General features: G+C 40.8%; 1 protein-coding gene across 1 annotated transcript in view; it reads right to left on the bottom strand.

Moving 5' to 3' along the window:
• The window catches only part of tbl1x (transducin beta like 1 X-linked), a 29,523-nt gene extending 7,741 nt beyond the window's left edge, over positions 1-21,782 (bottom strand). The window contains exons 1-4 of the mRNA XM_034693672.1: positions 21,412-21,782; positions 2,118-2,223; positions 1,006-1,151; positions 595-814 (exon numbers count right to left, since the gene is read on the bottom strand). Of these exons, the coding sequence (XP_034549563.1) occupies positions 595-814; positions 1,006-1,151; positions 2,118-2,175 (424 nt within the window). The 5' untranslated portion in view covers positions 2,176-2,223; positions 21,412-21,782. The remainder of the gene's footprint in view (positions 1-594; positions 815-1,005; positions 1,152-2,117; positions 2,224-21,411) is intronic.
• Positions 21,783-22,223: the final 441 nt, after the last annotated feature.

Genomic DNA, 22,223 nt, shown 5'->3' with positions numbered 1-22,223 from the left:
ACAGAAATGTCCATTCACCTTTGAAACTAAGGAATCACCTTTCAGTATCATCACTCTCTCTCTCTTATTCTCCACTATTCCTCTTTCCAACCCCAACTCGGTCGAGGCAGATGGCTGTCTAAAATGAGTCCAGTTCTGCTCGAGGTTTCTGCCTGTTCAAGGAAGTTTTGCCTTGCCGCTGCAATTAGATAAATACTGCTAGGTGCAATGCTCATGGTGGATTAAGATGAGATAAGAGAGTCCTGTCAGTAAGAGGGGACTGGATCTTATCCTGTCTTGATGTTGGATCTTTGTGAATAATTTAACAGAGTACGGTCTAGCCCTGCTCTGTTTGTAAAAGTGTCTTGAGAGAACTTTGTTGGGATTTGGGGCTATACAAATAAAGATTGATTGACCTTTTTTGAGATTTTTCACATTTTTTGCACAATTCAAAACTATATATATATTCAGGAAGTCTGAAAACTTGATAGGAAGGCAGACTTCATTTTTAACGTGCTTCCTTGTTGCTTTATTTACACCCCTTTGATAACCATGTGATCTCCTTATTACTTTCTATGTTTCTCTATCCTCCTATTTATTGTCAGATAAACTCACTCATGACGTGAGTGCCGTTCTCCTCCCCGTTGATGGTGGCTTCTCCATTCTTTGGTGCGTTGTTCTGGTTGCCAGACGTTGAAGCTAACATGGTACAGGACGCCTGCTGCTGGGCCAACTTGTCCCGGAAAGCCTGCTGCCGCGTCTGCACCACATCTGGCATCACCGCATCGATGAGCGACAGCGACTCGATCGGCCGGCCATCGAATACTGTGCCATCCTGCAGAGACAGAACGTGTGATGAGGTGATCTGACTTTTATATTCTGTGATAATTCTCAATTACACACACACAAAAATTATTCTGTTTCTCTCTCCCAAAAGCAGGACAGAAATTTAAAAACAATCTTAGCAAATCTGAAAGCAGCAGAAATCATTAGTGGACAGTCTGAACAGCTGATCTCTGCCCTCACCTCATTGATGCTGATTTCTGCCTCCACATACTGAAGCCCTTTCTGCAGGATGGAGATGAGGGCTGCAGGGGGCACTAGTGTTCCGTTGATGTTGCTCTGGCTGATGTGGCTCTCGATGCCAAAGGTGAATGCTGAGTGAGAGAAACCTGAAAACAAAAACAACATTCACATGTATTACAGGGAGAGCGCCAAGCACAGGATGTACACGAACACATCACACAAATATTGAAAGGAAAAGTCTTGTCTGATCCAAACGCTGCAAAACAGTAATCAAATACTGAAGCAGAATGGCATAACAAGTGTGACATTTGAGGGTTTAATAAAGCACTCCAGTGACAATGTTGATCTGTGTTGGCAACTGGTGACTGTGGTTCTGCCAAATAGCTTCAGAAGCAGTCTCAGGAGTCCAAATAAGGAGATTGGATTTTATTCGGTGGACCAAATCTTATGAAATGCTAGTTAATAGCATGATTAGCCTCTTTCTTCACATACACAATAAGCTGTGAATCATATATCTTTATGGAGGTGTAGAAGAGATGTTTGATCACGCATAACCTCAAATAAAAGAGTGAATTGAGCCCTAGCTTAGTTAAAAGAGATTGAAATAGTTGTCAATTCTCATGGTTTGGTTACTTGTGTCTGTTTTTAAATGAGCTATTAGATTTGTCGAGTTCACATTTTAGCTAGCTCCTCTTGAAATGTCACGAAAAAAAATCTCACGGCTTGCCGATGTTTTTCAGAGACAGTATCATACTCCTACGTTGACGATATTATTTTTCACGAAAACAAATCGCACGACTTGCAGATGTTTTTCAGAGATGGCGCGATACTCTTACGCTGACGATATTCTCTTTTCACGAAAACAAATCACACGACTTGCCGATATTTTTCAGAGACAGTGTAATACTCTTACGCTGACGATATTCTAATTTACTTTTCTGCCCAATGAAAACCTACAGTTTAACATCTGCTTCTGACATCAATGCTTGGCACATTATTTGCCGATAGTCGCTGTTTGCAAGTAGGACCAACATCGGTGAATTCCAGTGTTCGATTGCTACATTGGTGCATCCCTAAATTCCTCAGAGTGTGTACATATGAGACGAACTGACCTGATTCTTGGAGGTATCTGTAGACCAAGAAGTTGACTTCGTCACTGGTTATACTCATCTTAGCCCGATGAAAGGGAAGAGGTCTGATGAGAGGCTGGGCTCACTCCTGAAAAACAGAAACAAAAAGAGAGATTATTATTTCAGTCTGCTGTCTCCTCAGTCTCATTCCTATAAATATACTCAAGTTCTGCACGTAGAGCGTTTGTTTGGTGATGCAGCCATGTGCAAATATGTTTCAACAGACGCACAAACTCACAAACAGCCTGCTCTGGTTAGTCACTGCCCCCTTCCATCTTTCCTCATGGCATGATTTCCCCCTCTGACAATGTCAATGGCTGGGTCATTTTTTGAATCCATGTCGAGCACTGACTGTAACTATCTCCAGCCTCTCCTCCCTTGCTTAATGGGAGTGTCTATATCTATTTGGCTCCCCCTGAGATCCCAGTGGTGCTTCCCATTAGTGACCCAGCCAACCATCTTGATGGAGAGCACCCTGATAAAGCAGTTACGATATTAAAAGCCTGTCTGCTGCACATGTAGTGAATTACAGAAGAGGAAGAGAGAGCCAGAAATTACTTATTCCAGTTACATCCAACATATAGAGGTGTTTAACAGACATCGTGTTGATGTTTCAATTGAGACTGTCTCAAAAGTAAAGCGAGCTGAGGAAACAAAGAAGTAATTATGTTGTTTTTTTTATTCCATCTTGTTTTGTCCTCAGGCTGATGAAGAATACTGTGTGTGGAGATCATAATTTCCCAATGGCTCACACATTTGCTTTACGAGAGCAAGGTAGAAAGAGCCGGAGAATGTTGCTCACATGCCCACGCACACTATGTAAACATATAGAAATATACAGTATGCATAAAAAGGGAAGAAAAGAGACAGAGCTATAAGCAGGTTGGGAATAAAGGCTAAAACAAACACACTGCAGCCCCAGAGTGAGTCATGATAAACTATACATACTCCTATTATCTGCTCCTCCACTGGGAGATAAAGGGACAGACATTTCGCTGAGAACACAAAGAGAGACGGAGGGGGTGGTGTCAGGTATGAAGACTGCGCGGCCGTCCAACTCTCATTCCAAACACTGTCCAGGCCCACTCAAGTTCCCCTTTGGTAGCGTAGCAACAAGAGAGATGGAGCAAAATAGACAGAGAATGGTGTTGTCCCAATTACCAGTGGGCATGCAGCCAGAGGGCTCCAACATGTTACTCAACATGAATTATTCACTCTTTCACCTAGGTATATTCTTTCAGATGGAGTCGGCCTTTAGTGGAGCACAGTAGACATGCTGGAGTGGTGACAACAAATGCAACTGGTGCAGCTTCAAAATAACAACAGTTATTATTATTATTGTATATTTCCAGCATAAAGTGACGTACTATTAAAGGTGCACTGAGGTTAATCTTCTTTGTGGACAAACTTAAGTATACATTGCACAACAAAAACTCAGTGTGTTTGCTCCTGAGGTCAAAGTGGATATTATTGCTTCATCATAAATCATTGACAAAGACCCTTTTTTTGAATCTTTAAATCCAGTATGGATCATACCAGTAGGGGTGGGAATCGCGGGGTGACTCGCAATATGATCCAACATGCGTGGAGCATGATAACAATAATGATACTGCAAGACAATATTACAACAATGCATCACAATATCTGACTAACTGAGGAATACAAAATGATATTGACAAGGTAAAGTGCAGGATTACTGTAATTCCACTCAGACGAAACAATGTAAATGGTAAATAATTAAATTTATATAGGGCTTTTATAGTCTGACTACCCAAAGCGCTTCTACATACTACTTGTCGCATTCACCCATTGATACCCATTCACTCACTGATGGTAGAGGGAGCAATTTGGGGTTCAGTGTCTCGCTCAAGAACCACCAACCTTCCGATTGATAGAGACCGACTCCACCCCCTGAGCCCCAGCCGCCCGTATATGTATGTATAGGTACAGGTCTTTAGTCTGTACATTCGCTTTGCAGAACAATAACAACTGTAAAATCAGTGTAAAAAATATATACATTTCTTAAAAAGGGGACTTTAGAGGACGCTGTTGGCCTATCGGTCAGCAAAGACTATTGTAGTCCTCATCGCAGCAGTCGCAGGTTCGACTACCAGCCTCCACCACTTGCTGCATGTCATCCCCCACTCTCTACTCCCCACATTTCCTGTCTCTCTCCAGCTTTCCTATTCAATAAACGCAAAAATGCCCCAAAACATAGCTTTAAAAAAAAAAACACATTTAAAAACAAATACACATTGTAGTGCTTGGGCAAATATTTCCAGCCTGTGTATGCAAACTCCAAAATGTAACTACCAGGCAACATGATGCAGATCGCAAGCCCTGTGATTGGTCCGTTTGGACGGCACTGTATTTCCTGCATTTATAAAACTTCCAGCATCACCGTACATATGTCATATATCTAATCTACTCCAACGTCTCTGCTCTATTCTTCCCTGTAATCATTGCTGTATGATAAACAGCAACTTATATCAACTGTAAATTAACATAATATGCTCTGAATCGCTGTGGAAATGTAAACTGAAAATGTAGCAGGGTGAGCAAACTATCAGAGAGACCATACTGCCCTCAAGCGTTTCGGCAGAGTATTGCTGCCCGACAAGGACACATTGATGCAGATGGGATGACTTGGACTGCGTGACCCACCTGTTACAGGTCTACAGACTTGCAACTACTGCAAAAGACAGAACAGTGTCCGTCTTAAATATTACACAACATAAACAAATACTAGTTCCACAAACAGACCAGTGTCCTCCACACTCAGAGGCTAAAGCTCACTGCTGCCTTCTGCCAAAACAACTCTGAGCTTGTCTAACTCGGCCACCGTGCCCCGATTTGACCACTGCTGCTGTGATTCCTCTTCCAGCTTTCATATTCCACTAGCAGGAAGAGGCGGCGACATCAAAGCGAGGCGGCCGCTGCTCCCCAGACAGCTGCAGCTACACACCAAACAAGTAGAAAACGTAATTAACAGGCAGCCTGGAGGGGGCTCAGGTCCCACCGGTGCCAGGACAGCAGCAATAATCCCTCAATCAGATGAGCCCTGTAATGCCACCATCCATTACACAACTCCCTGGGCATCCGAGGCCTATTTTGACCGAACAATGCGCCTTCCAGAAAAGCAGACAAAATGCTAACCTCTGCGATGACTGGAGGGGTTATCCTCTTGAGTTATAAGTGGAGTCAAAGTCTGAGGACGTGAGCCCTCGGTTAAAGAAGACATCACTGAGGGGGAAGAGACTTGGGAGGCTGTGGCTGCAGGATGAAGTTCCTACAACAACATGGTATATCTCTGCTGCGCTAACAGTTATGGTTGTTGCAGTGGTGTGAAATTACAGCATGGTATTAGGGATGCACGATATTGGATTTTTTGCCAATATTTTACAACTCATTTAGCCGATTACCGATACCTAATTGCAGAGATCATCAATTCTCTTCTGTATTGGAATCAGCGCACAGTATTATGGTGATACTCTTATCACATTTGTTATGTAATATTCATTTCTTGTGCAAAATAAGAAAAATACTTAATACTTAAAACTGCATATTTATCTATGACAATTGCTTTCAAAGAAAAATTCATACAGACAGATACATCCTACTTCAAACGTGGATGATGCTCTCCCTGAGACAATCATAACAATAACCAACAACCAGGGCAAATTTGGCCAATTTCACATTTTACATAGTAAGTAAACCTAACCTCTGTTCACAGGGAACATGTGAGAAGTGCAACTGTACAGCAATTAAACCCAAATTTAATAAAATGGTTTACTCTTTGACAGTAAATGTGGCAAAATTAGTCAGCTACATGTACCTTACAGACTGCTGCTTAAATTCAAATTTAACTTAAAACATGAGCCCAACATGTGTGCAGCATCCCATTATTTTATGGGTTAATTATATCAGGGATATCAGCGTGTTGGTTGATATCGGAGAGTTCATTTTAAAGTCAATACCGATAATGTGCCGATAATATCGTGCATCCCTACCTGATATCACAAATGAAACCTGGTTTAGATCTATGCGAACTGAGCTATGTGTATTTAATCTAAGGAGGGATTTACTGGAGGTAAGTGGAATCATTTTCAGCGTTTTCAGGTGTACTTAAGTATCACTCTTCTTCGTGTGATTTTCTGTGAAAAGCATAACAAGCTGTGCAAACATTTCAATTAACAATTAAAAACGACCGACATTAACACAAACATGTTCAGAAGGCGCAGACGCTGGGATGGTACAGTAGAGCATTTCATGAAAACCCAGAAGAACCTGGAAGTACTGCAGGCAACCCCACAGCCAGAAACAACAACTATTCCACATGGCTTCGGTTGCTATAGCAATATGAGTCATGCCACACGGTGTAAAGGTACCACAGAAATCCCACAGCCATTAACTGTATGTCGGAGCCAGATGTGCAACAACCAAACCTGAAGGTACCACAGAGCAGCGAGGAGCCCATTAAAAAGAGCTGTTTTTAAATGTTGATGCTGCCAAGCTGGCAGACATCAGAAACCAGATCACGCCTCAGATGCTCCAAATTGATTTAATAATATCAGTAAGCAAGGTGATAATCTCCCTGTGTGTGTGTTTAAGGCAAAGACGGGCACTCCATGGTACATGTTTGCCAAGCGCTGAAGCTGCAACGGTGAAATGTGCTTCAAATTATATTTAATATGCAAAAATAGAGCAGCCACACAAGCCCAGTGTGTTTACAATCCAGTTCTGTCTGGAGAAGGCGATGCATTCGATTTTATTCCCTCTCTTTATCCCTCTAAATCCCTCTCAAGTTTTATATATCAAATGATCCATCCAGTTTCACAGCTTTCTCCTCCAGCAGTCCTTATGCCGCAAGTGGTTGTCTTTCTCTCTAGCAGATTAAATTAATGACCTGTCAATGACAAATAAAGAACACAGAAACTTGGGTTTGTTCTCGGTGTGACAAAATACAGTGAAAACAGGAACTGAAGTCACCAAATTTGGGTACATGATGACATAGACTGACAATTTTAAGATGACAGGGTCATGTGGCTTGTTGCACCAGCTCTGCATAAGTTGTGTCCTAATTTACGGTGTAAAACCCTAACTAAACCATACCTTGAAACCAAGCAGCAACCTCCGGTCTCAAAATATGAAGCTCATGCTGAAGTTTTATAAACTGCAATTTATCAAGAATCTACTTGAGGCTGGCTGCAGAAACACCGGAAACCACATAGACACCAATTCAAAAAAGACGATCTTTACAGCATTAATAAACATGTTTACAGCCTGGTTCAAAAAACGGCTTGGCTCTATGTAGCTCATTTCTCTATCGGCACACACTGTACAGAGGGTGAATTTTTTTCTAACGCGACGGTTTGGAAGATATTAAGATTACGAGTTTTTGCCCGAATAAGGACATGACTGACTTGGGAACACATAGCTGTTGGCTAGGAGGCTCAAACTCTGCCTCTTTACATCACACTATGCCTGGTCGAGTTCCACATTTACAAGGAACGCGCTCAGGAACGGATGGGTGATGTCACGGAGACTGCGTCCATTATTTATACAGTCTATGATTTAAACTAAAGTTTGTAGCTTACGCTGTGTCATTGTTTGGTTGCACCACAGAGACGTAAGGTTCATCGTAACTAATCGACTGTTTCATCCAAAGTAATCAAAATAATGCCGTAGATGTGACGTTTCACTCGGATTGGCCAATCAGAGAACAGCTTTTTTTCTTGATGGGGTGTGTGTTCAAGTGCTGACTCACGTTTGCCTCTAAACAAGCTACTCATAACTGCCGTAACACCGGTTAATTGATAAACACAAACATAAAGGTAGGTTACATATGACAAAACACCGACTCAGAGCTAGGTGTCAATTTTAAGATGTAATGTATGCTAACATTGGAACTATCTCAGTTAGTGCAACGCCCAAAACGTTAGTAGAGCGTAAACTCCATCCCAAATGAGAAATTCTGTTCAAGCTAGGTTACGTTTGAACTTAGGCACAGCTGGTGCAACAGGCTGCTGATCTAGACTTGTCTTTCACATAAGTTCAGCTCAATTTGAAATCATGCACGTCAGATGTGCTCCCTCAACTCCATTAAAGGGTCTATAAGCAAGTTTAGATGTCATTTGTTATGTGACTATTTTTCTGTAGGTTTCACTCCAACATGTAAAATAACGAGGTCACAGAACAAACACAACATTAAAAAAAGAGCAGTTAGAGTACAAAGAAGCAAAAATCAGTAAGCCACATCATAGCTCCGCCCACTTTCTGTGAATTACCCTGTATATCACCAGCTGCAGTCACCATGCACTGTCGACTTTTTATCTGGGGATGGCATGAATGCTATACTCAATATCATATATATATATATATATATATATATATATATATATATATATATATATATATATATATATATATATATATGCTGTGATTTTTCAGTTTATATATCTATAATGGTGTTAATATTTCTATATGTAAACAGACAATGGAGTGAATAGACAAACTAAATGAAGAGAGGCCCTGCAGTGGTCATAAACCTCCTAAGGGTTAACTTTAGATTCTTTACTGCACTCTCAATGACGTGTAAACTACACCAGCAGCAGACGCTCATCCCTAGAGCTGCTGACAGACTGCTACACTCGTCAGCCAGGGTGTTTCTGTCTCTCATCTCAAGCATGACGATCAATCACATTTATTTAAAGCTGAATCACATTTGTTAACATAAGGACTTTTTTTTTTTAAACACCAGACTCAAGCAGGTGTGTTTTATGGCTTCAAGTCACGTGACATCCAACCAACTACAGGTATGGTCATGTAGTGATAGTTATTAGGTAATAAGCACCGTCACTTCTGAGAGCTGCAGTTCACGGTGGTGTGGTACTCTCACTTTAGAGCCAACACAGGCTTCATGTACTCTAACTTAGGTTGAGTCTATTTCCTGCTGACTTGTACCATAATCATGACAATTATCTCTGATGTTAGAGCTTTTATTAAGTTTGCATTTTCAATTGTTATCACAGAAGTACACCTACAAAAGGTGCTTGTGCATTCACACTAATGCACATTAATTAAATCTGCTCAAATGTATGAAATGATGAAAGGAGTTATCATTTCAAGGATATCTGATTAGAGTCCAAGATATGAATAGGGCCCTATGAAATCTGTTTAGTTTTTTTCCAATTTCCATTTTTATTTTTTTACCAAATTCTATTTTTTCCATTTTTATTTTTTAGAATGTTAATTTTTTCTGTTTTTTACCCTTTACACTTATTTTAACAACATATAGTGTGTGCTTTTTGTGTCAGTGGATAAAATGTCTGTTAATGAAATGCAAAAATCCTTATATTTTTTGAAGCAACACTTCATTGCACAATTGTGCCCAGTATTTCAATTAAAAAAATAATGTTGTAACATAACACTGTACCAATAAGTGCTAGAAGAACAAAGTGCTTATAGCACTCATTGTTTTTCTCTGTTTTTCACATGGCTTTTGGACGACGGTCATCACACGTATTTTTATGTTTCCAGTCAACAGTAAGTTGGGAGAATTAGCAATAAAGCATGTCACCTGACACATAAAAGTCATTTGGGAACTGATCAGCTCTGTATTTTGGAGTAAGGGATTAGTTTCGTAGTGTTTTTGCAGACTTAGCCGGGGTTTCTGGAGGCCTTTTCTAGTGTTTGTGAGGAGATGCAAGTGTGGTGCCACGAATGAGCGGTCCCCGGAAACATTTCCCGAGACAAACGTTCCTTCTCCTCATGATGACAGCATTTCAGTCACATTATGTCAATTTCCGCGATATTCCGCTTATAACAGTAGATTCTGTTTTTATTGGCCAATTCCACAATTCCGTCCACGATTCCATGAACGCGGGAATCATAGGGCCCTATATGAATTTCATATGTGCGTGCAGATTCCAAGAGTATGCAGCGTTTTGAGACAGTGTGCAAATCTGCCTTTGATCAATTTAGAGTAAAAAACAAAGACACTGTGTCTGTGACATCAAACTTTGGTAGTAATTTGTTGATCACAGTATCTAAGAATGACTGATGAAGACTGCAGGGAAGGAGAACAGAGTGCCGACATCCTCGATTTAGAAAACACAACAAGGAAGAGATTGATTCAAAGCGAGCAATCCTCGTTATGTTTGCTGATCGGTGATTTAAACACCATTTGTAAGATTGTAGCTTCACTAGTTAAACCGAACATGCAGCTGCAAATAACTCCTTCAACAGCTCTCTAAATAAGGTGCAACGCATAAAATGTTCATCCATCACTGCCATCAAATTAAATGCACTTTGCACAAAACATTTGGGTGCAAAAAATAATGGAGCAATGAGAACTCCAAAACCAGCCGCCTCTTGCACATGCAGGTTTGGAGAAGAATGATGTTGAAAAAGCAGCACACCAGGGACCCCATTTTCTCCTGAACGGTCACCTCCTGACAGATGTGCAAACAAGACCTGGAAACAGCAGCCATTTTCTCTTGAACTGCTCTGCTGAGTAAAAACCCGCCTTTGAAGCTTCTGGTTGGGCTGCAGTCTTGGGGGGTGGGGGTGGAGGGAGAGCGAGGAGGGGTGGGGTGGGTAGAGTGGGGGAGGGGAATGTGAAAGAGGGGGATGGGGGGTAGCAGGAGGAGTGATAAATAATGATTCCCACACAGGTAATCACAACAACCATTTGTGCATTATTCTTCGCCTCTCTCAATGAGTCACTTAGCGACAGTCAATGTAGGTCGGCGAGTGGTGGGGGGGGGGGTGGGCGCCTTCGGTCTCCAGGGGAAACACTTCTCCCACGCTTCCTTTGGGTGGCAACACTTCTACTGTTTACCAGGGGTGGCCAACCGTGTGTCAACAAAGACAACAAGTCTGCAGGTTTTCATTACAACCCAAGACTCTCCCAACACATGAACACAGCTCCAAGTAGACGGGTGATTCTCATTGGTGAAATCACTCACTGATGAAGTGATATCAAAGACCTCGATGCATGGACACGCTCATGTGGTGGCCTCTGAAACCCTGATGGCCTTACCTTCTGGTTATTTCAGGAGTTAACAGTAACAAGGACTATTAAGCTAGCTCAAGTGTGGGTATTAAGTGCAAATAGAGCCACTTATTCTGCAAATATGCCTCAATATTGAGGGTATCATGGAAATAAAAAATCAGCTAAATCATACATGAACACCTTCATATACGTGCAAAAGATAGAAGCTTAAAGTGTGCTTTTCTTCTTCCTTTCAATGGAGAACTGCTCATACACAGGCATCGTGTGTGTGTCTTCACCGGGGGGATGGGGACAGACATCGGGTATCATTGAAAGGATCATCATAATGGTGTCTAACCGGGAGTGTCAGGACCAAAGATCCACCCTCATACTGAACCCATTAGCTTCAAATAAAAATGACAACTCCCTCTTGTCTGTTGGTGTCATTATGCATTCTCTTCACAAAGCAAATCATATGATCAGCTTTGCATTTTTCAAAGAGGAGGACCCCTATTGAATTCCTATTAATGAGGACAATGCGTCAGGAACAAAAGAGGGGGTAAAACAATGCAACCAAATATACAGAGGGGTATGGGGTAGGAAAGCAGGCGACAGGGACCTGAAATGAGATCCTTGCTATTTCCATCGTATTTTACCAAACCTTGCAAAGCGGTATGCATTACAATTCAGTTACAGAATAAAATCAAAATAGATCCAATGTCTCCTTTTTCAAAACTGCTCCATGCATTATGGACAGTGTAACCCATCCGCCTACAGGCAGCACCACAGATTTGCATGTACTAGTAGCAGCTATGGTTGCATTGCGCTGCGAGGCTGAAGCAGAGAAAAATAAGAAGCACAAAGGGTTTAGTGCATTGACAAACTAGGGGCAGGACAACAAACAGATACTGCAATAAATCATCATTCTGATCAATGTTAAACAACTATCAACATACCTGTGCTGTATATACATATATTTTAATTGAAGAACAATGCTTGTCAAAGATTTTACTGCCAATTTGACTCATTGGGTCACAAATGACATGAGAGTAACGTCAAAGGAATTATTTGAATGAAGAAGTTGGCAGGATGCATAATAGGAAGTTAAGAAAAATAAAGCTATTCCAGCTCTTCGTACAGTATCGCACCATATTGTAAAGTATCACACCATATTGTCTTGCATTTTATCTTATCGTACCAAATCTGGCGTATCACACTATATCATATTGAATCGTATCGTATCGTACCTAAAGGAATCGTAGCGTACTGTACTGTACCGTATTGCACCATATCATATCGTATCCCATTGTATCTAATCGTACCGAATCGTATGTACTGCATCTTACCTTAAGGTATTGTTTCATATCATACTATACGATATTGTATTGCACTGTATTGTTTTGCACCATATCGTATCGCATTGTATTTTATCTTATCAAACCATATCTTATCTTATCACACTGTATCATATCAAAACGTATCATACCTTGCTATATAGTGTCGTATAGTACCTTACTGTATCATATTGCACTGTATTGTATTGCACTATATCGTGTCGTATCATATCACATTTTATCTTATTGTACCCAATCTGTTGTATTACACAGTATCATAACGAATCGTATCATGCCTTAAAGTATTGTGTCGTATCACACCGTATCTTAAAGCACCGTATCGTATTGCACCATATCATGTCTTATCGCACTGTACTGTATTGCACCATATTGTATCTTACTCTATCATACTGTACCGTACCTTATTTTGATGTATCACATCGTGTCGTATCATGCCACAAGTAATCTGCCAATCCTCTCCCTTATACTTACACGTGCACTGTAACCACAGCCTCCAGCAACATCCAACATGGACTCAAGTGACATCACATAAAGCCACTAACAAGACTTAAAGCAGCTCACTCCTGAACCAAAATAGGCTGCATACATCACGGTTCACAAGCCCTTTGGAACAAAAGGAGTTCTTCAGTCTTCCTGCTGAAGATATAACCTGTATATGCACCCAAAATATATATATATATATGAAATGTTTAAGGGCATCTTTACAGTAGCCAGGTTATTACAGGGCATGTCCAGACCTTGATTTTCTGCATTTATCTGGTATCACATGTGCATGTAGGCACACAAGGAACCAGTCGCTTTGGGGCATGCATGCGTACATTGCTGTGTGGGGGTGGGTAGCAAGTAAATAAATGTGTGGAGGAGATTGTGGGACACAGTGAGCTCTTTTGATGCTCAGTGCTGCACGTATTTCACATAAGAGAATCTCTTTTTTCTAAAGCTATCCCAATGAATGAATAGACATTTGGTATTTTATTTTGACTTTAATTTAAGGTACTACACTTCACTTTATCATTCATACTCTAACGTTGTATTGGTTCGATGGTTTATATTCAGTCCACAAGGACACAGAAAGTACAAAATTCCATTTATTCAATAAAACAAACAAAACCAACGAAAAAAGAAAGTTTGTCTTTTGAGGAGGGTTTGAATCTTGGCCTGTGCATCCTTTTTTCTTCCACGTTGCATGACATGAGAAGGAGACAGAAGTAGGTGTGTGTTGCATCTGAAATCTAGAATTACCGGCACATATTGCGTAAAAAAAAAAAAAGGACATTTTTTTTAAATAAAGACAGTATTTGACTGTTGTATCGGTGCCTTAGCATATTGCAGATATGACCACAGTCTCCACCACTAAGAGGAACAGAAACTGACACATATGGCATATTTCTTAACAAGCTTTAGTTACATTAACAGAGCCACACAAAGAGGAATAAACAAACAAAAAACACAACTCCACTGTGGCTGTTTTGATGTAAATACTGCAGAATAGTGAGAAAGACCCAAGTGTCCTTCAGGTTGTACCAGCCAACACAGAGGCCACAGCCAGGTAATTCTTTCTTGCAGCGACATGAGGATTGCACAAATAAGCTGTAAACACAGAAGCACACACCAGTGTGGGTAATACAAGTGTTGCTATGGTGACCAGAAGATCCTGCTTCTCTGTCAACAGCTGCTCATGCCACCCTAAATACCCCTCCGCTCTCCTTGAGCTTCCCTCCATCTGACATCAGGGTCAAACAAACAAGGCAGACAAGTGAGCTAAAATACTGGTCTTGAGTCTAAGCTGTCCCTCCGCTGTTTATTTACCCAGCATTTACACAGCACATGGACACCCACAAGATTTCCCTTTGTAGTGTGTGTGTGTGTGTGTGTGTGTGTGTGTGTGTGTGTGTGTGTGTGTGTGTGTGTGTGTGTGTGTGTGTGTGTGTGTGTGTGTGTGCGCGTGTGCGTGTGTGACTGTTCCACATGGTGTCTGTCCTGCTTTGCAAATGTGTTTGTAAATGTTTCTGACTTTCTGCAGGTTACTGAGGAAGCAAACTGAGGACATTCTGCAGCTCCGATCTCCTCGATCCGCAATAGATGCACCGTCAATTAGTGCTGCGCAATATATCTAAAATTCCCCATCATCGCGATATCAACATGCGCCATATACATATTGCAAAAGACTGCTTGAACTGCCATAAGTTGTACTCCGTGTGCCATGCCTTCACCCTCTGCCAACGAACAACGTATTTTGGCCAATCAGATGGAGCCCTGCTGCCCTCTAATCCCGCCCCCTACGCCCACAACGATAAATGTTCGTGAACGACTCATTCTTTCATAACGAAAACGAGACTATGAAGAGCTAAACTGCATCACTGATAATATAAACTCTGACGAACTAGGTTTTAGGCATTAAGAATTAGGCATTAAGAATTAATATTATCCCCGCTGTGCCTCTAATCTTTAGAAATAAAAGCAATGCATTCCTGAATGTTTGTTTTGAGAATAACATTAACATTGTATAAAAAAGTATTTGTTTATTTAGCGCAAGTCATATCGTCATCGCAATATTCAACAATGTTATCGCATATCGCATGTTTTCCTAATATCGTGCAGCCCTACTGTCAGTGGTTAAAAAAATGTTGGTTATATTTCACATGGCCATGATTTGATACGTGTGCATCTTCTCCAGTCATCACCAGCCAGACTGCGGTATGACGTAACAAGCTTCAGGAACTTCAAAGGGTAGGAAATCACAAAATATGCAGCAGTGAATGTGAAACTTTCACTTCTGATCAGCAGATGGTCGTTGGGTTTCTGTAGCAGTGTGGTCAATACCACAATTCACAGGTTTCCTGTAACAACAGGCTCAGTCTGGCTGGCCAAGGCCACACAGACACGCACACACTCAACTTTAAATGACATGAACGGGGGGAAAAAACTCCCCTTTTGAGCCTTTTGAAAGAAATCTTAATGGCTTTGATGCAAATGTGGGACTGCTGTTTAACACAAGCATGTAATGAAGCTTGAGGGAGTCAAAAGGGGGGTTTGCCGACAAGGTGAACAAAAAACCTTTCCGTGTTTTTATGAGGATTCTGGTAATCCAATAGGGTGATAAGCAAATACATTTTACCTTGGTCTCACCCCCGTTTATGAGGACTCTGACAGCCTGAAGTGTTACAGATGCCTTATCAGCGGAGGGTTTATATAATCATGAGACCAAACCTTATCACAAACTACACAGGAGAAGTGTTGTAACAATCGCTATCTTTGTTTGAATATAAACACGAGAAGATCTACAGGAGTATTAAAATAGCAAGGCAAGAAATTAAAGAATATCTGTTCTAGAGAGATGTGGAGTTTGTTTCCTTCTAACTTTTTTGGAGGACGATGTTTGTCGACCTACTGTGGAGTACTTTTGTCAATCAATCAATCAATCAATCAATCAATCAATCAATCAATCTTTATTTGTATAGCGCCAAATCTCTCCAATGTTTTGTCAAGATGCTTTTACAAACAAAGTAAATCTAGACAGATGAGATCCAATCCCCTCTTACTGACAGGACTCAATCTTTTCTCATCTTAATCAACCATGAGCATTGCACCTCGCAGTATTTAGCTAGTTAGAGCTGCGAGGAAAAACGTCCTTTTAACAGGTAGAAACCTCGAGCAGAACCAGACTCATGTTAGACAGACATCTGCCTCAACCGAAATGGGGTTGGAAAGAGGGATAGTGGAGAGTAAGAGAGAGAGAGAGAGCAATGATAGTAAAAGGTGATTCCTCAGTCTCAAAGGTGAATCTATATTTTAGTAGTGATGATATTTTTCCTTTGCTTATAACTCAAATTATCATGGCTATGGCATAATTACAATTTTAACAATAGCTATAATTGTTTTCTTTTGTTTTCAACAGTATTATTGCTGTTAATATTAAAGTGTTAAGTCCATTTCATTGCTATCACCATCATCTCTCTCTTTATCTCTTCTATCCCCTTTCCAACCCCAACTTGGTCAAGATGGCCTTCTAACATGAGTCGGGTTCTGCTCAAGGTTTTTACCTGTTAAAGGAACGTTTGTCCTTGCTGCTGTAAAGAGCTAAATACAATCCAGTCCAGTCTTACTGACAGGACTAAATCTAATCTCATCTTAATCAACCATGAGCATGGCACCTGGCAGTACTTAGGTAGTTACAACGGTAAGAAAGAACTTCCTTATAACAGGCAGAAACCTCGAGCAGAACCAGACTCATGTTAGACAGCCATCTGCCTCAAACGAGTTGAGGTTGGAAAGAGGGATAGAGGAGAAAAAGAGATGGAGAGAGCGATGATAGTAATAGTAGTAGCAGTAGTACTAGCTGTTGCCGCTGGAGTACAGCACGTCCACAGCAGCAGGACGTCTACGACAGTATCTCAGGAACCTACGAGACAAGGGAGCTCATCTGAGGATGAAACCCTCCCTGATTTTAAATCAACTAATGTAACAATATCAACTAATACTGTGCAGATCTGTGAGGTTGGATTATTGTGATCTCTAGACAAAGCTTCAGAAACTTTGATTCCTATGTTGCCATTTAAAGGCAGGATGTCTATGCTTAGTCTGAAATGTGCAGCACACGGAGGCGGAACAGTGGGGCGAAGTTCTCCTGCCTCTGATCCGCCCTCTGAGGTAGCTACAGAGGCTTAAAGACGTCAAATGCCCTTTACACAGACTTCCTTTTTCCTCAAGTTTTTCATGTTTGATGAGCTGTAGGTGTGTCTGAGGGCAGAGCAGAAAAAAAGGGGAAGGAGAGATGAGGAATTAAACTCAGCAGCAGACAGAGATCTATATCAGTGGGTGGATGTTCTGCGTGAGACCGCCACTATTGCAAAAGAAAGAAAATAACGTAAATGTGGTTGCCCGGCGGCTGCTGCCTTTTGTCTTGGTAGCTTTGCAACCTTGGGGTGAATACCAGATTACAGATGTGTGTTTTTAAAAGCTTTGGCGCTAAGGATGTAAAATCAACAAAGCTAGTAGTCTAAAGACAGTCTAAAATGTTGATGACACCCATAACCTCTATTACTCTCCTCAAAATTATCTTTTTTTTCATTTGTATACATAAATGCTTCTTGGTTCCCGTACTTGTAATTTTTTGTGAGCTCCCACTTGGTTTTCACGATACTTTATCGCTGGAAAACAGACAAAGAAGCAGACAACGTGGTGTTAAATGGCTGACTCAGACGGGAGTGAATGGATGGACTGAGTGGAAAAAACAATATTCCTTTGAGTTCAATAGTTTGTCACTCTGGCAGGCATGTGCTTGCACAACTTCCTCAACAGTCACCCACTAACAGCGGTAGTATTACACGCAGGCTTGAGTGAAATATTCAAATAAAATCCTACTTTTAGAGGCTGGTTTGAGGTCTGTTTGTGCTTTCAGACGGTCACTATTGACTGAATTTGATCTCACGCATGTGCCGCTTCCCATAAATGCCTCAAAGAGAGAAAGTGAATCATAAGATGTGATGCTTACAGACACAATAGAAATAGAAACTGATAAGCTGCTAGACAGTCAAATAGCTGAACATTCAACACACCCTTAAAGGCATGCGGCTTCCTCCCACTTGTTTTAATTTAAATACACACACACACACACACACACACACACACACACACAGACAGGACAGTCTCAAGGCACAAATTTGCACAATGATAAACAGAGCTGCTCCAAATCCAAGATGAATCCACGAACTAGCCGGTACTTTTAAGAGTGACCACTACTCTGCATGTTGGACTGAAGCCCATGTATGTTTCTTTTTTAGAGGGAGAGAATGGCTCACCTCCCTCCCCCCCTGGTCTTTCATAAATAAATACTGCTACAGAAATATTTGGACAGCCTGATACAAAGCTTTACTGCATCACAGGCCTGACATGGGCTTTCTCAGGGACTTCCTTGCCCTACTTATGAGCACAGGATACATTTCTGTTTTGAGGACTCAGTCTAAACACAAGTTTGCTGCCGTCTCTTGTGCGCCTCATTTCACTCAGTCCTTGAGTAGGCTTTGCATTTGAGGAACTTGGAAAAAAGTGGGAATGAATAATCATGATGCCGTACTGAAGGAGGTACATTTGTTTTCCAACGCTGAAACCAAATACAGCGCGTCTCATGTCAAATCCTGTCACTACACAAGAAGAAGCAGACTGACAATTACCTGTAGGCCTGCAACATTATTCATTAATGCCCTCTGAGGACTTCATATAAAAGGTAACCGAGTCCACCTATGGCAACACCAAATGGACAAAATGTTACACAGGAAAATTAAAGCTACTGTGAAAATTAGACCATGTTCCAGAGCTATAAATGAGGGGTAGTAATGAGGTCCCAACACACTAACTTTAACACATTTAGGGATCATTTAATGGAAAACCTAAAGAGGTCTGAAACCTGTAATTTAGGTCGTAAAACTTCCATTGTTCTTTAAATGGGTGGCACTAAACCTGTTTTTTTAACTACTGCAATTAAGGGTTGGCTTCAAGTTGCTGACTGGAGTGACAAAACTGGTAAACACAAGGGGAGGGAAAGGCAATGTGGCTGGAAGATATAAGTTTGATAACAAGATTTTTGTCTTGCTTAAAAAATAATAAAAATCCGATGAAATTCTTTGTAGGTTTTGGGAAAAAAAGTCTCATCTTGCCAAATCTTTTGTACTCAAATTAGTAGTAATCATAAAAACTAGGAGGGAGAAATCACACACTGTAATATTATGTTCAGTTCAAAAAAATCCATGCTGACAAAATAATTCTGACACAAAGAGCACAGTCTTCAAAAGGTATCACCAAGAGCTAAATATACAGGGGTAGAGTGCAAAAGGCAATTTCTCGTACTTGACAGGGGCTCTGATCTACAGCGTGCCCTGTAGCTTCAGGTTACAACCACACTAATGTGTCTTCAGCTTGAATTGAAAAAAAAGGTCTCCGTCAACACAGGCACCATTTCTGTACAAATCTTAATGTTTACCAACACGTCTGAGCAGTCATATCACATGACCCTTTCTGTACACTGATGCCGGTGTAAACAGGCGGTGGTTCTCTCCACCCAAAACAGACTCACTCCATGTAGGTCTGATAAAGCTGTTTGACATGGAGTGATAGCTTCCCTTTTAAAAAAATGTGGGAAATAGGAGCATGTGTGAAATTCTTTGATGGCAATGAGGCCAGAAATGCCTGTAACACATCAAACATGATAATTAAACGCCACTACGGAAGTATGTTGTTGTTGTTTTATTAATATCATAAAAAAAGTTAAGTGGTATTGGTGACCACTCAGGCGACAATCAGTATTGACCAATAAGAATCAATCACCAAGAAAAAGTAGGTGTCTAAATAAGTGTTTTGAAAAATCTTGCAGACGTGACAGGTGTGGGCGCAAGACATCAATAGCAAAGGTTATGGTTTTTAATGGAAAATGTTAAATATAGTCAATACACAAGGGGCTTCTCTTTGTCTGATAATGGAACTAGCCTGGTAAAATGAAGTGTGAGGAAATAACGTCAGAGATTTTTTTTTTAAATGTGATCCATAATCCATGTTATCCATCACCCTCAGGTTATGGTGATCTCACTGGGAAGAGGGATGGAAATCTTAGGGTATTCGCGATACAATGGGATTTAGATGGGTAATGATAATGATAATATCATCACATGATTGGATTGCACGATTCAGGATGGCGGTGTATTGCTGTATCAATGTTTCGTCCTACCTCTTATACGTAATTTAGGTTAGGTTAGGTTGGGTTATGTTGGGGCTACATTAGCGCTGACGTTTGTACGTTATCCATTCAAGGAACCCAGAAAAAGAGCGGCAGCAAAAGCCGAACTCTCAAATTAAGTCTCGCCAGCACTTTATCTTCAATGAGACCCTCTCCAATACAACTCTTTTGTTCAGATGCCTCTATCATCTCTGGAGAGCGAAGTATTGTGAACATAAATACAACAGCCACTGGGTCAACAAGAAAATGAGGGCATCACTTTGGCATTAATTATTTGGGCCATTGAAGTAGAATCAGTATAGGACAGCATTCAAACAGCAGTGTATTTCCATACTAATCCCTCTTGTGTGTGTCTTTAGAAGAGATAATGAACACTTTGATTCTCAGAAACAAGGCGAGACATTTTAACTGTCTGTACATGCTGTATCTCATTATATTATGGAGTAAAGAGAACACATAGGGCTACTTGATAGAAAATAAGCAGAATCTCAATGTCATGTGAAATCTGTTCATCTCTTTCTGAAAGTAGGAAGTCTCATGTGCACATGTGTAATCCCCAAGTGTTCAAGCTTTATAATGAACAGGGTTTTTTGTTATACTTTGGATTGTGTTATACTTTTAAAAGAGCTAACACAGAGGTAGGAAGCAGCTTAACACTGGAGTTGTACAGTAACATGAACTGTCCCTTGAACACTGGTGGTACTACAGTTCAATGCCCCCCTCTTCCCAAACTTAAGCAAACCCTAGATCTGCATAATAACAATATAAATATCATTTCTAATGTGGCTTTATCAAAATGAATGAAGCTGCACTCCAGCAACTTCAAATGCTGGAGGCTGTTTGTGCTATCAAAGGCAATATATGATATCCTAATAATTCACCTTTAACCTCTAAAACTTGGAGTATTTGGGAATTAGGCTAGACCAGAGCTCTTACACAAACACGGTGTAAGAAAAGTAGGTTGTTTGGGGAACGAAAAACACCGAAAGATAGACACAAATAAAGGCAGAAGAAAGAATTTCAACACACGTGTAGAGTCAAGGGGTGACTAAGCTATGTGAGCCGGTAACCTCATAATCAACGCCATAATCACCCATTTCTGAAAGTCAAATCCTCTATGCACATATAAACACAGAACAGGGCTTTTTAAACAGCAGTGCAACCCTCCACCATGCCACTCGACTTTTAAGGTCTTACCTTTTTATTGTGAGAGTGAACTCGTGGTGTCCGCCGCCACCTCTTCCTCTTCCACAAGGAGAACCTCCAACTTCAGCAAGCCAGCAACGACTTTCCTCCCATTTTGCTTATCGTCATATTTCAAGTTCCGACCGCTGCTCTAAACGCGTGTGACTCACTGTCGGCTAATTTTGAGTGCTTACGAAGCGATTTCGCTCGGGCACACTCACAAAAAAAGTTGCAATAAAGCCGAGTTTCTGTAGCTGAGGAGGCTGCAGGGCTACTCTGTGTGGAGTTTCAGCGTTCACTGAGAACAGGAACATAAAGAGACAGCAGCAGCAGCAGCAGGCAGGAGGGAGAGAGACGTAGACAGAGAGCAGGAGAGAGAGGGGTGGTGGGGGGTGAAAGCTAACTGACCTTAAACCTGAATAATACGAAAATGAAATAATAAACACAATAAACTTAATATGATAAATTAATAATGCACTCATAGTTTTATTTCTCAATACCTCAATTAGTGTGGTATCATGCAAAAATATGAGTCGTGAAAGAGCTTCAGAAAGAGCTTATCTTTTATGTGTAATCCTTGATTTCCAGTGCAATATCTCAACAACCACGTGCAGTATTGTAATTTATTCTATAACATATTGTATTATTATATTCATCCTCTAAAATTTGCAATCTACCTTAGGCTAATTCATTTATTTACATTTTAAAAGTAGGATATTTCTATACCTTTCTTTGTGCAGATAGTATTTTTATTTAGATTTTTTAAGGTTAGTTTTTAGGTTTCTATATTTATTGTCCTCACTGTCTTGTTGTGTTCTTACTGT

Source organism: Notolabrus celidotus, chromosome 10, assembly GCF_009762535.1.
Source record: "Notolabrus celidotus isolate fNotCel1 chromosome 10, fNotCel1.pri, whole genome shotgun sequence".
Classification (NCBI taxonomy): domain Eukaryota; kingdom Metazoa; phylum Chordata; class Actinopteri; order Labriformes; family Labridae; genus Notolabrus; species Notolabrus celidotus.
This window is presented reverse-complemented; position numbering and strand designations above follow the sequence as displayed.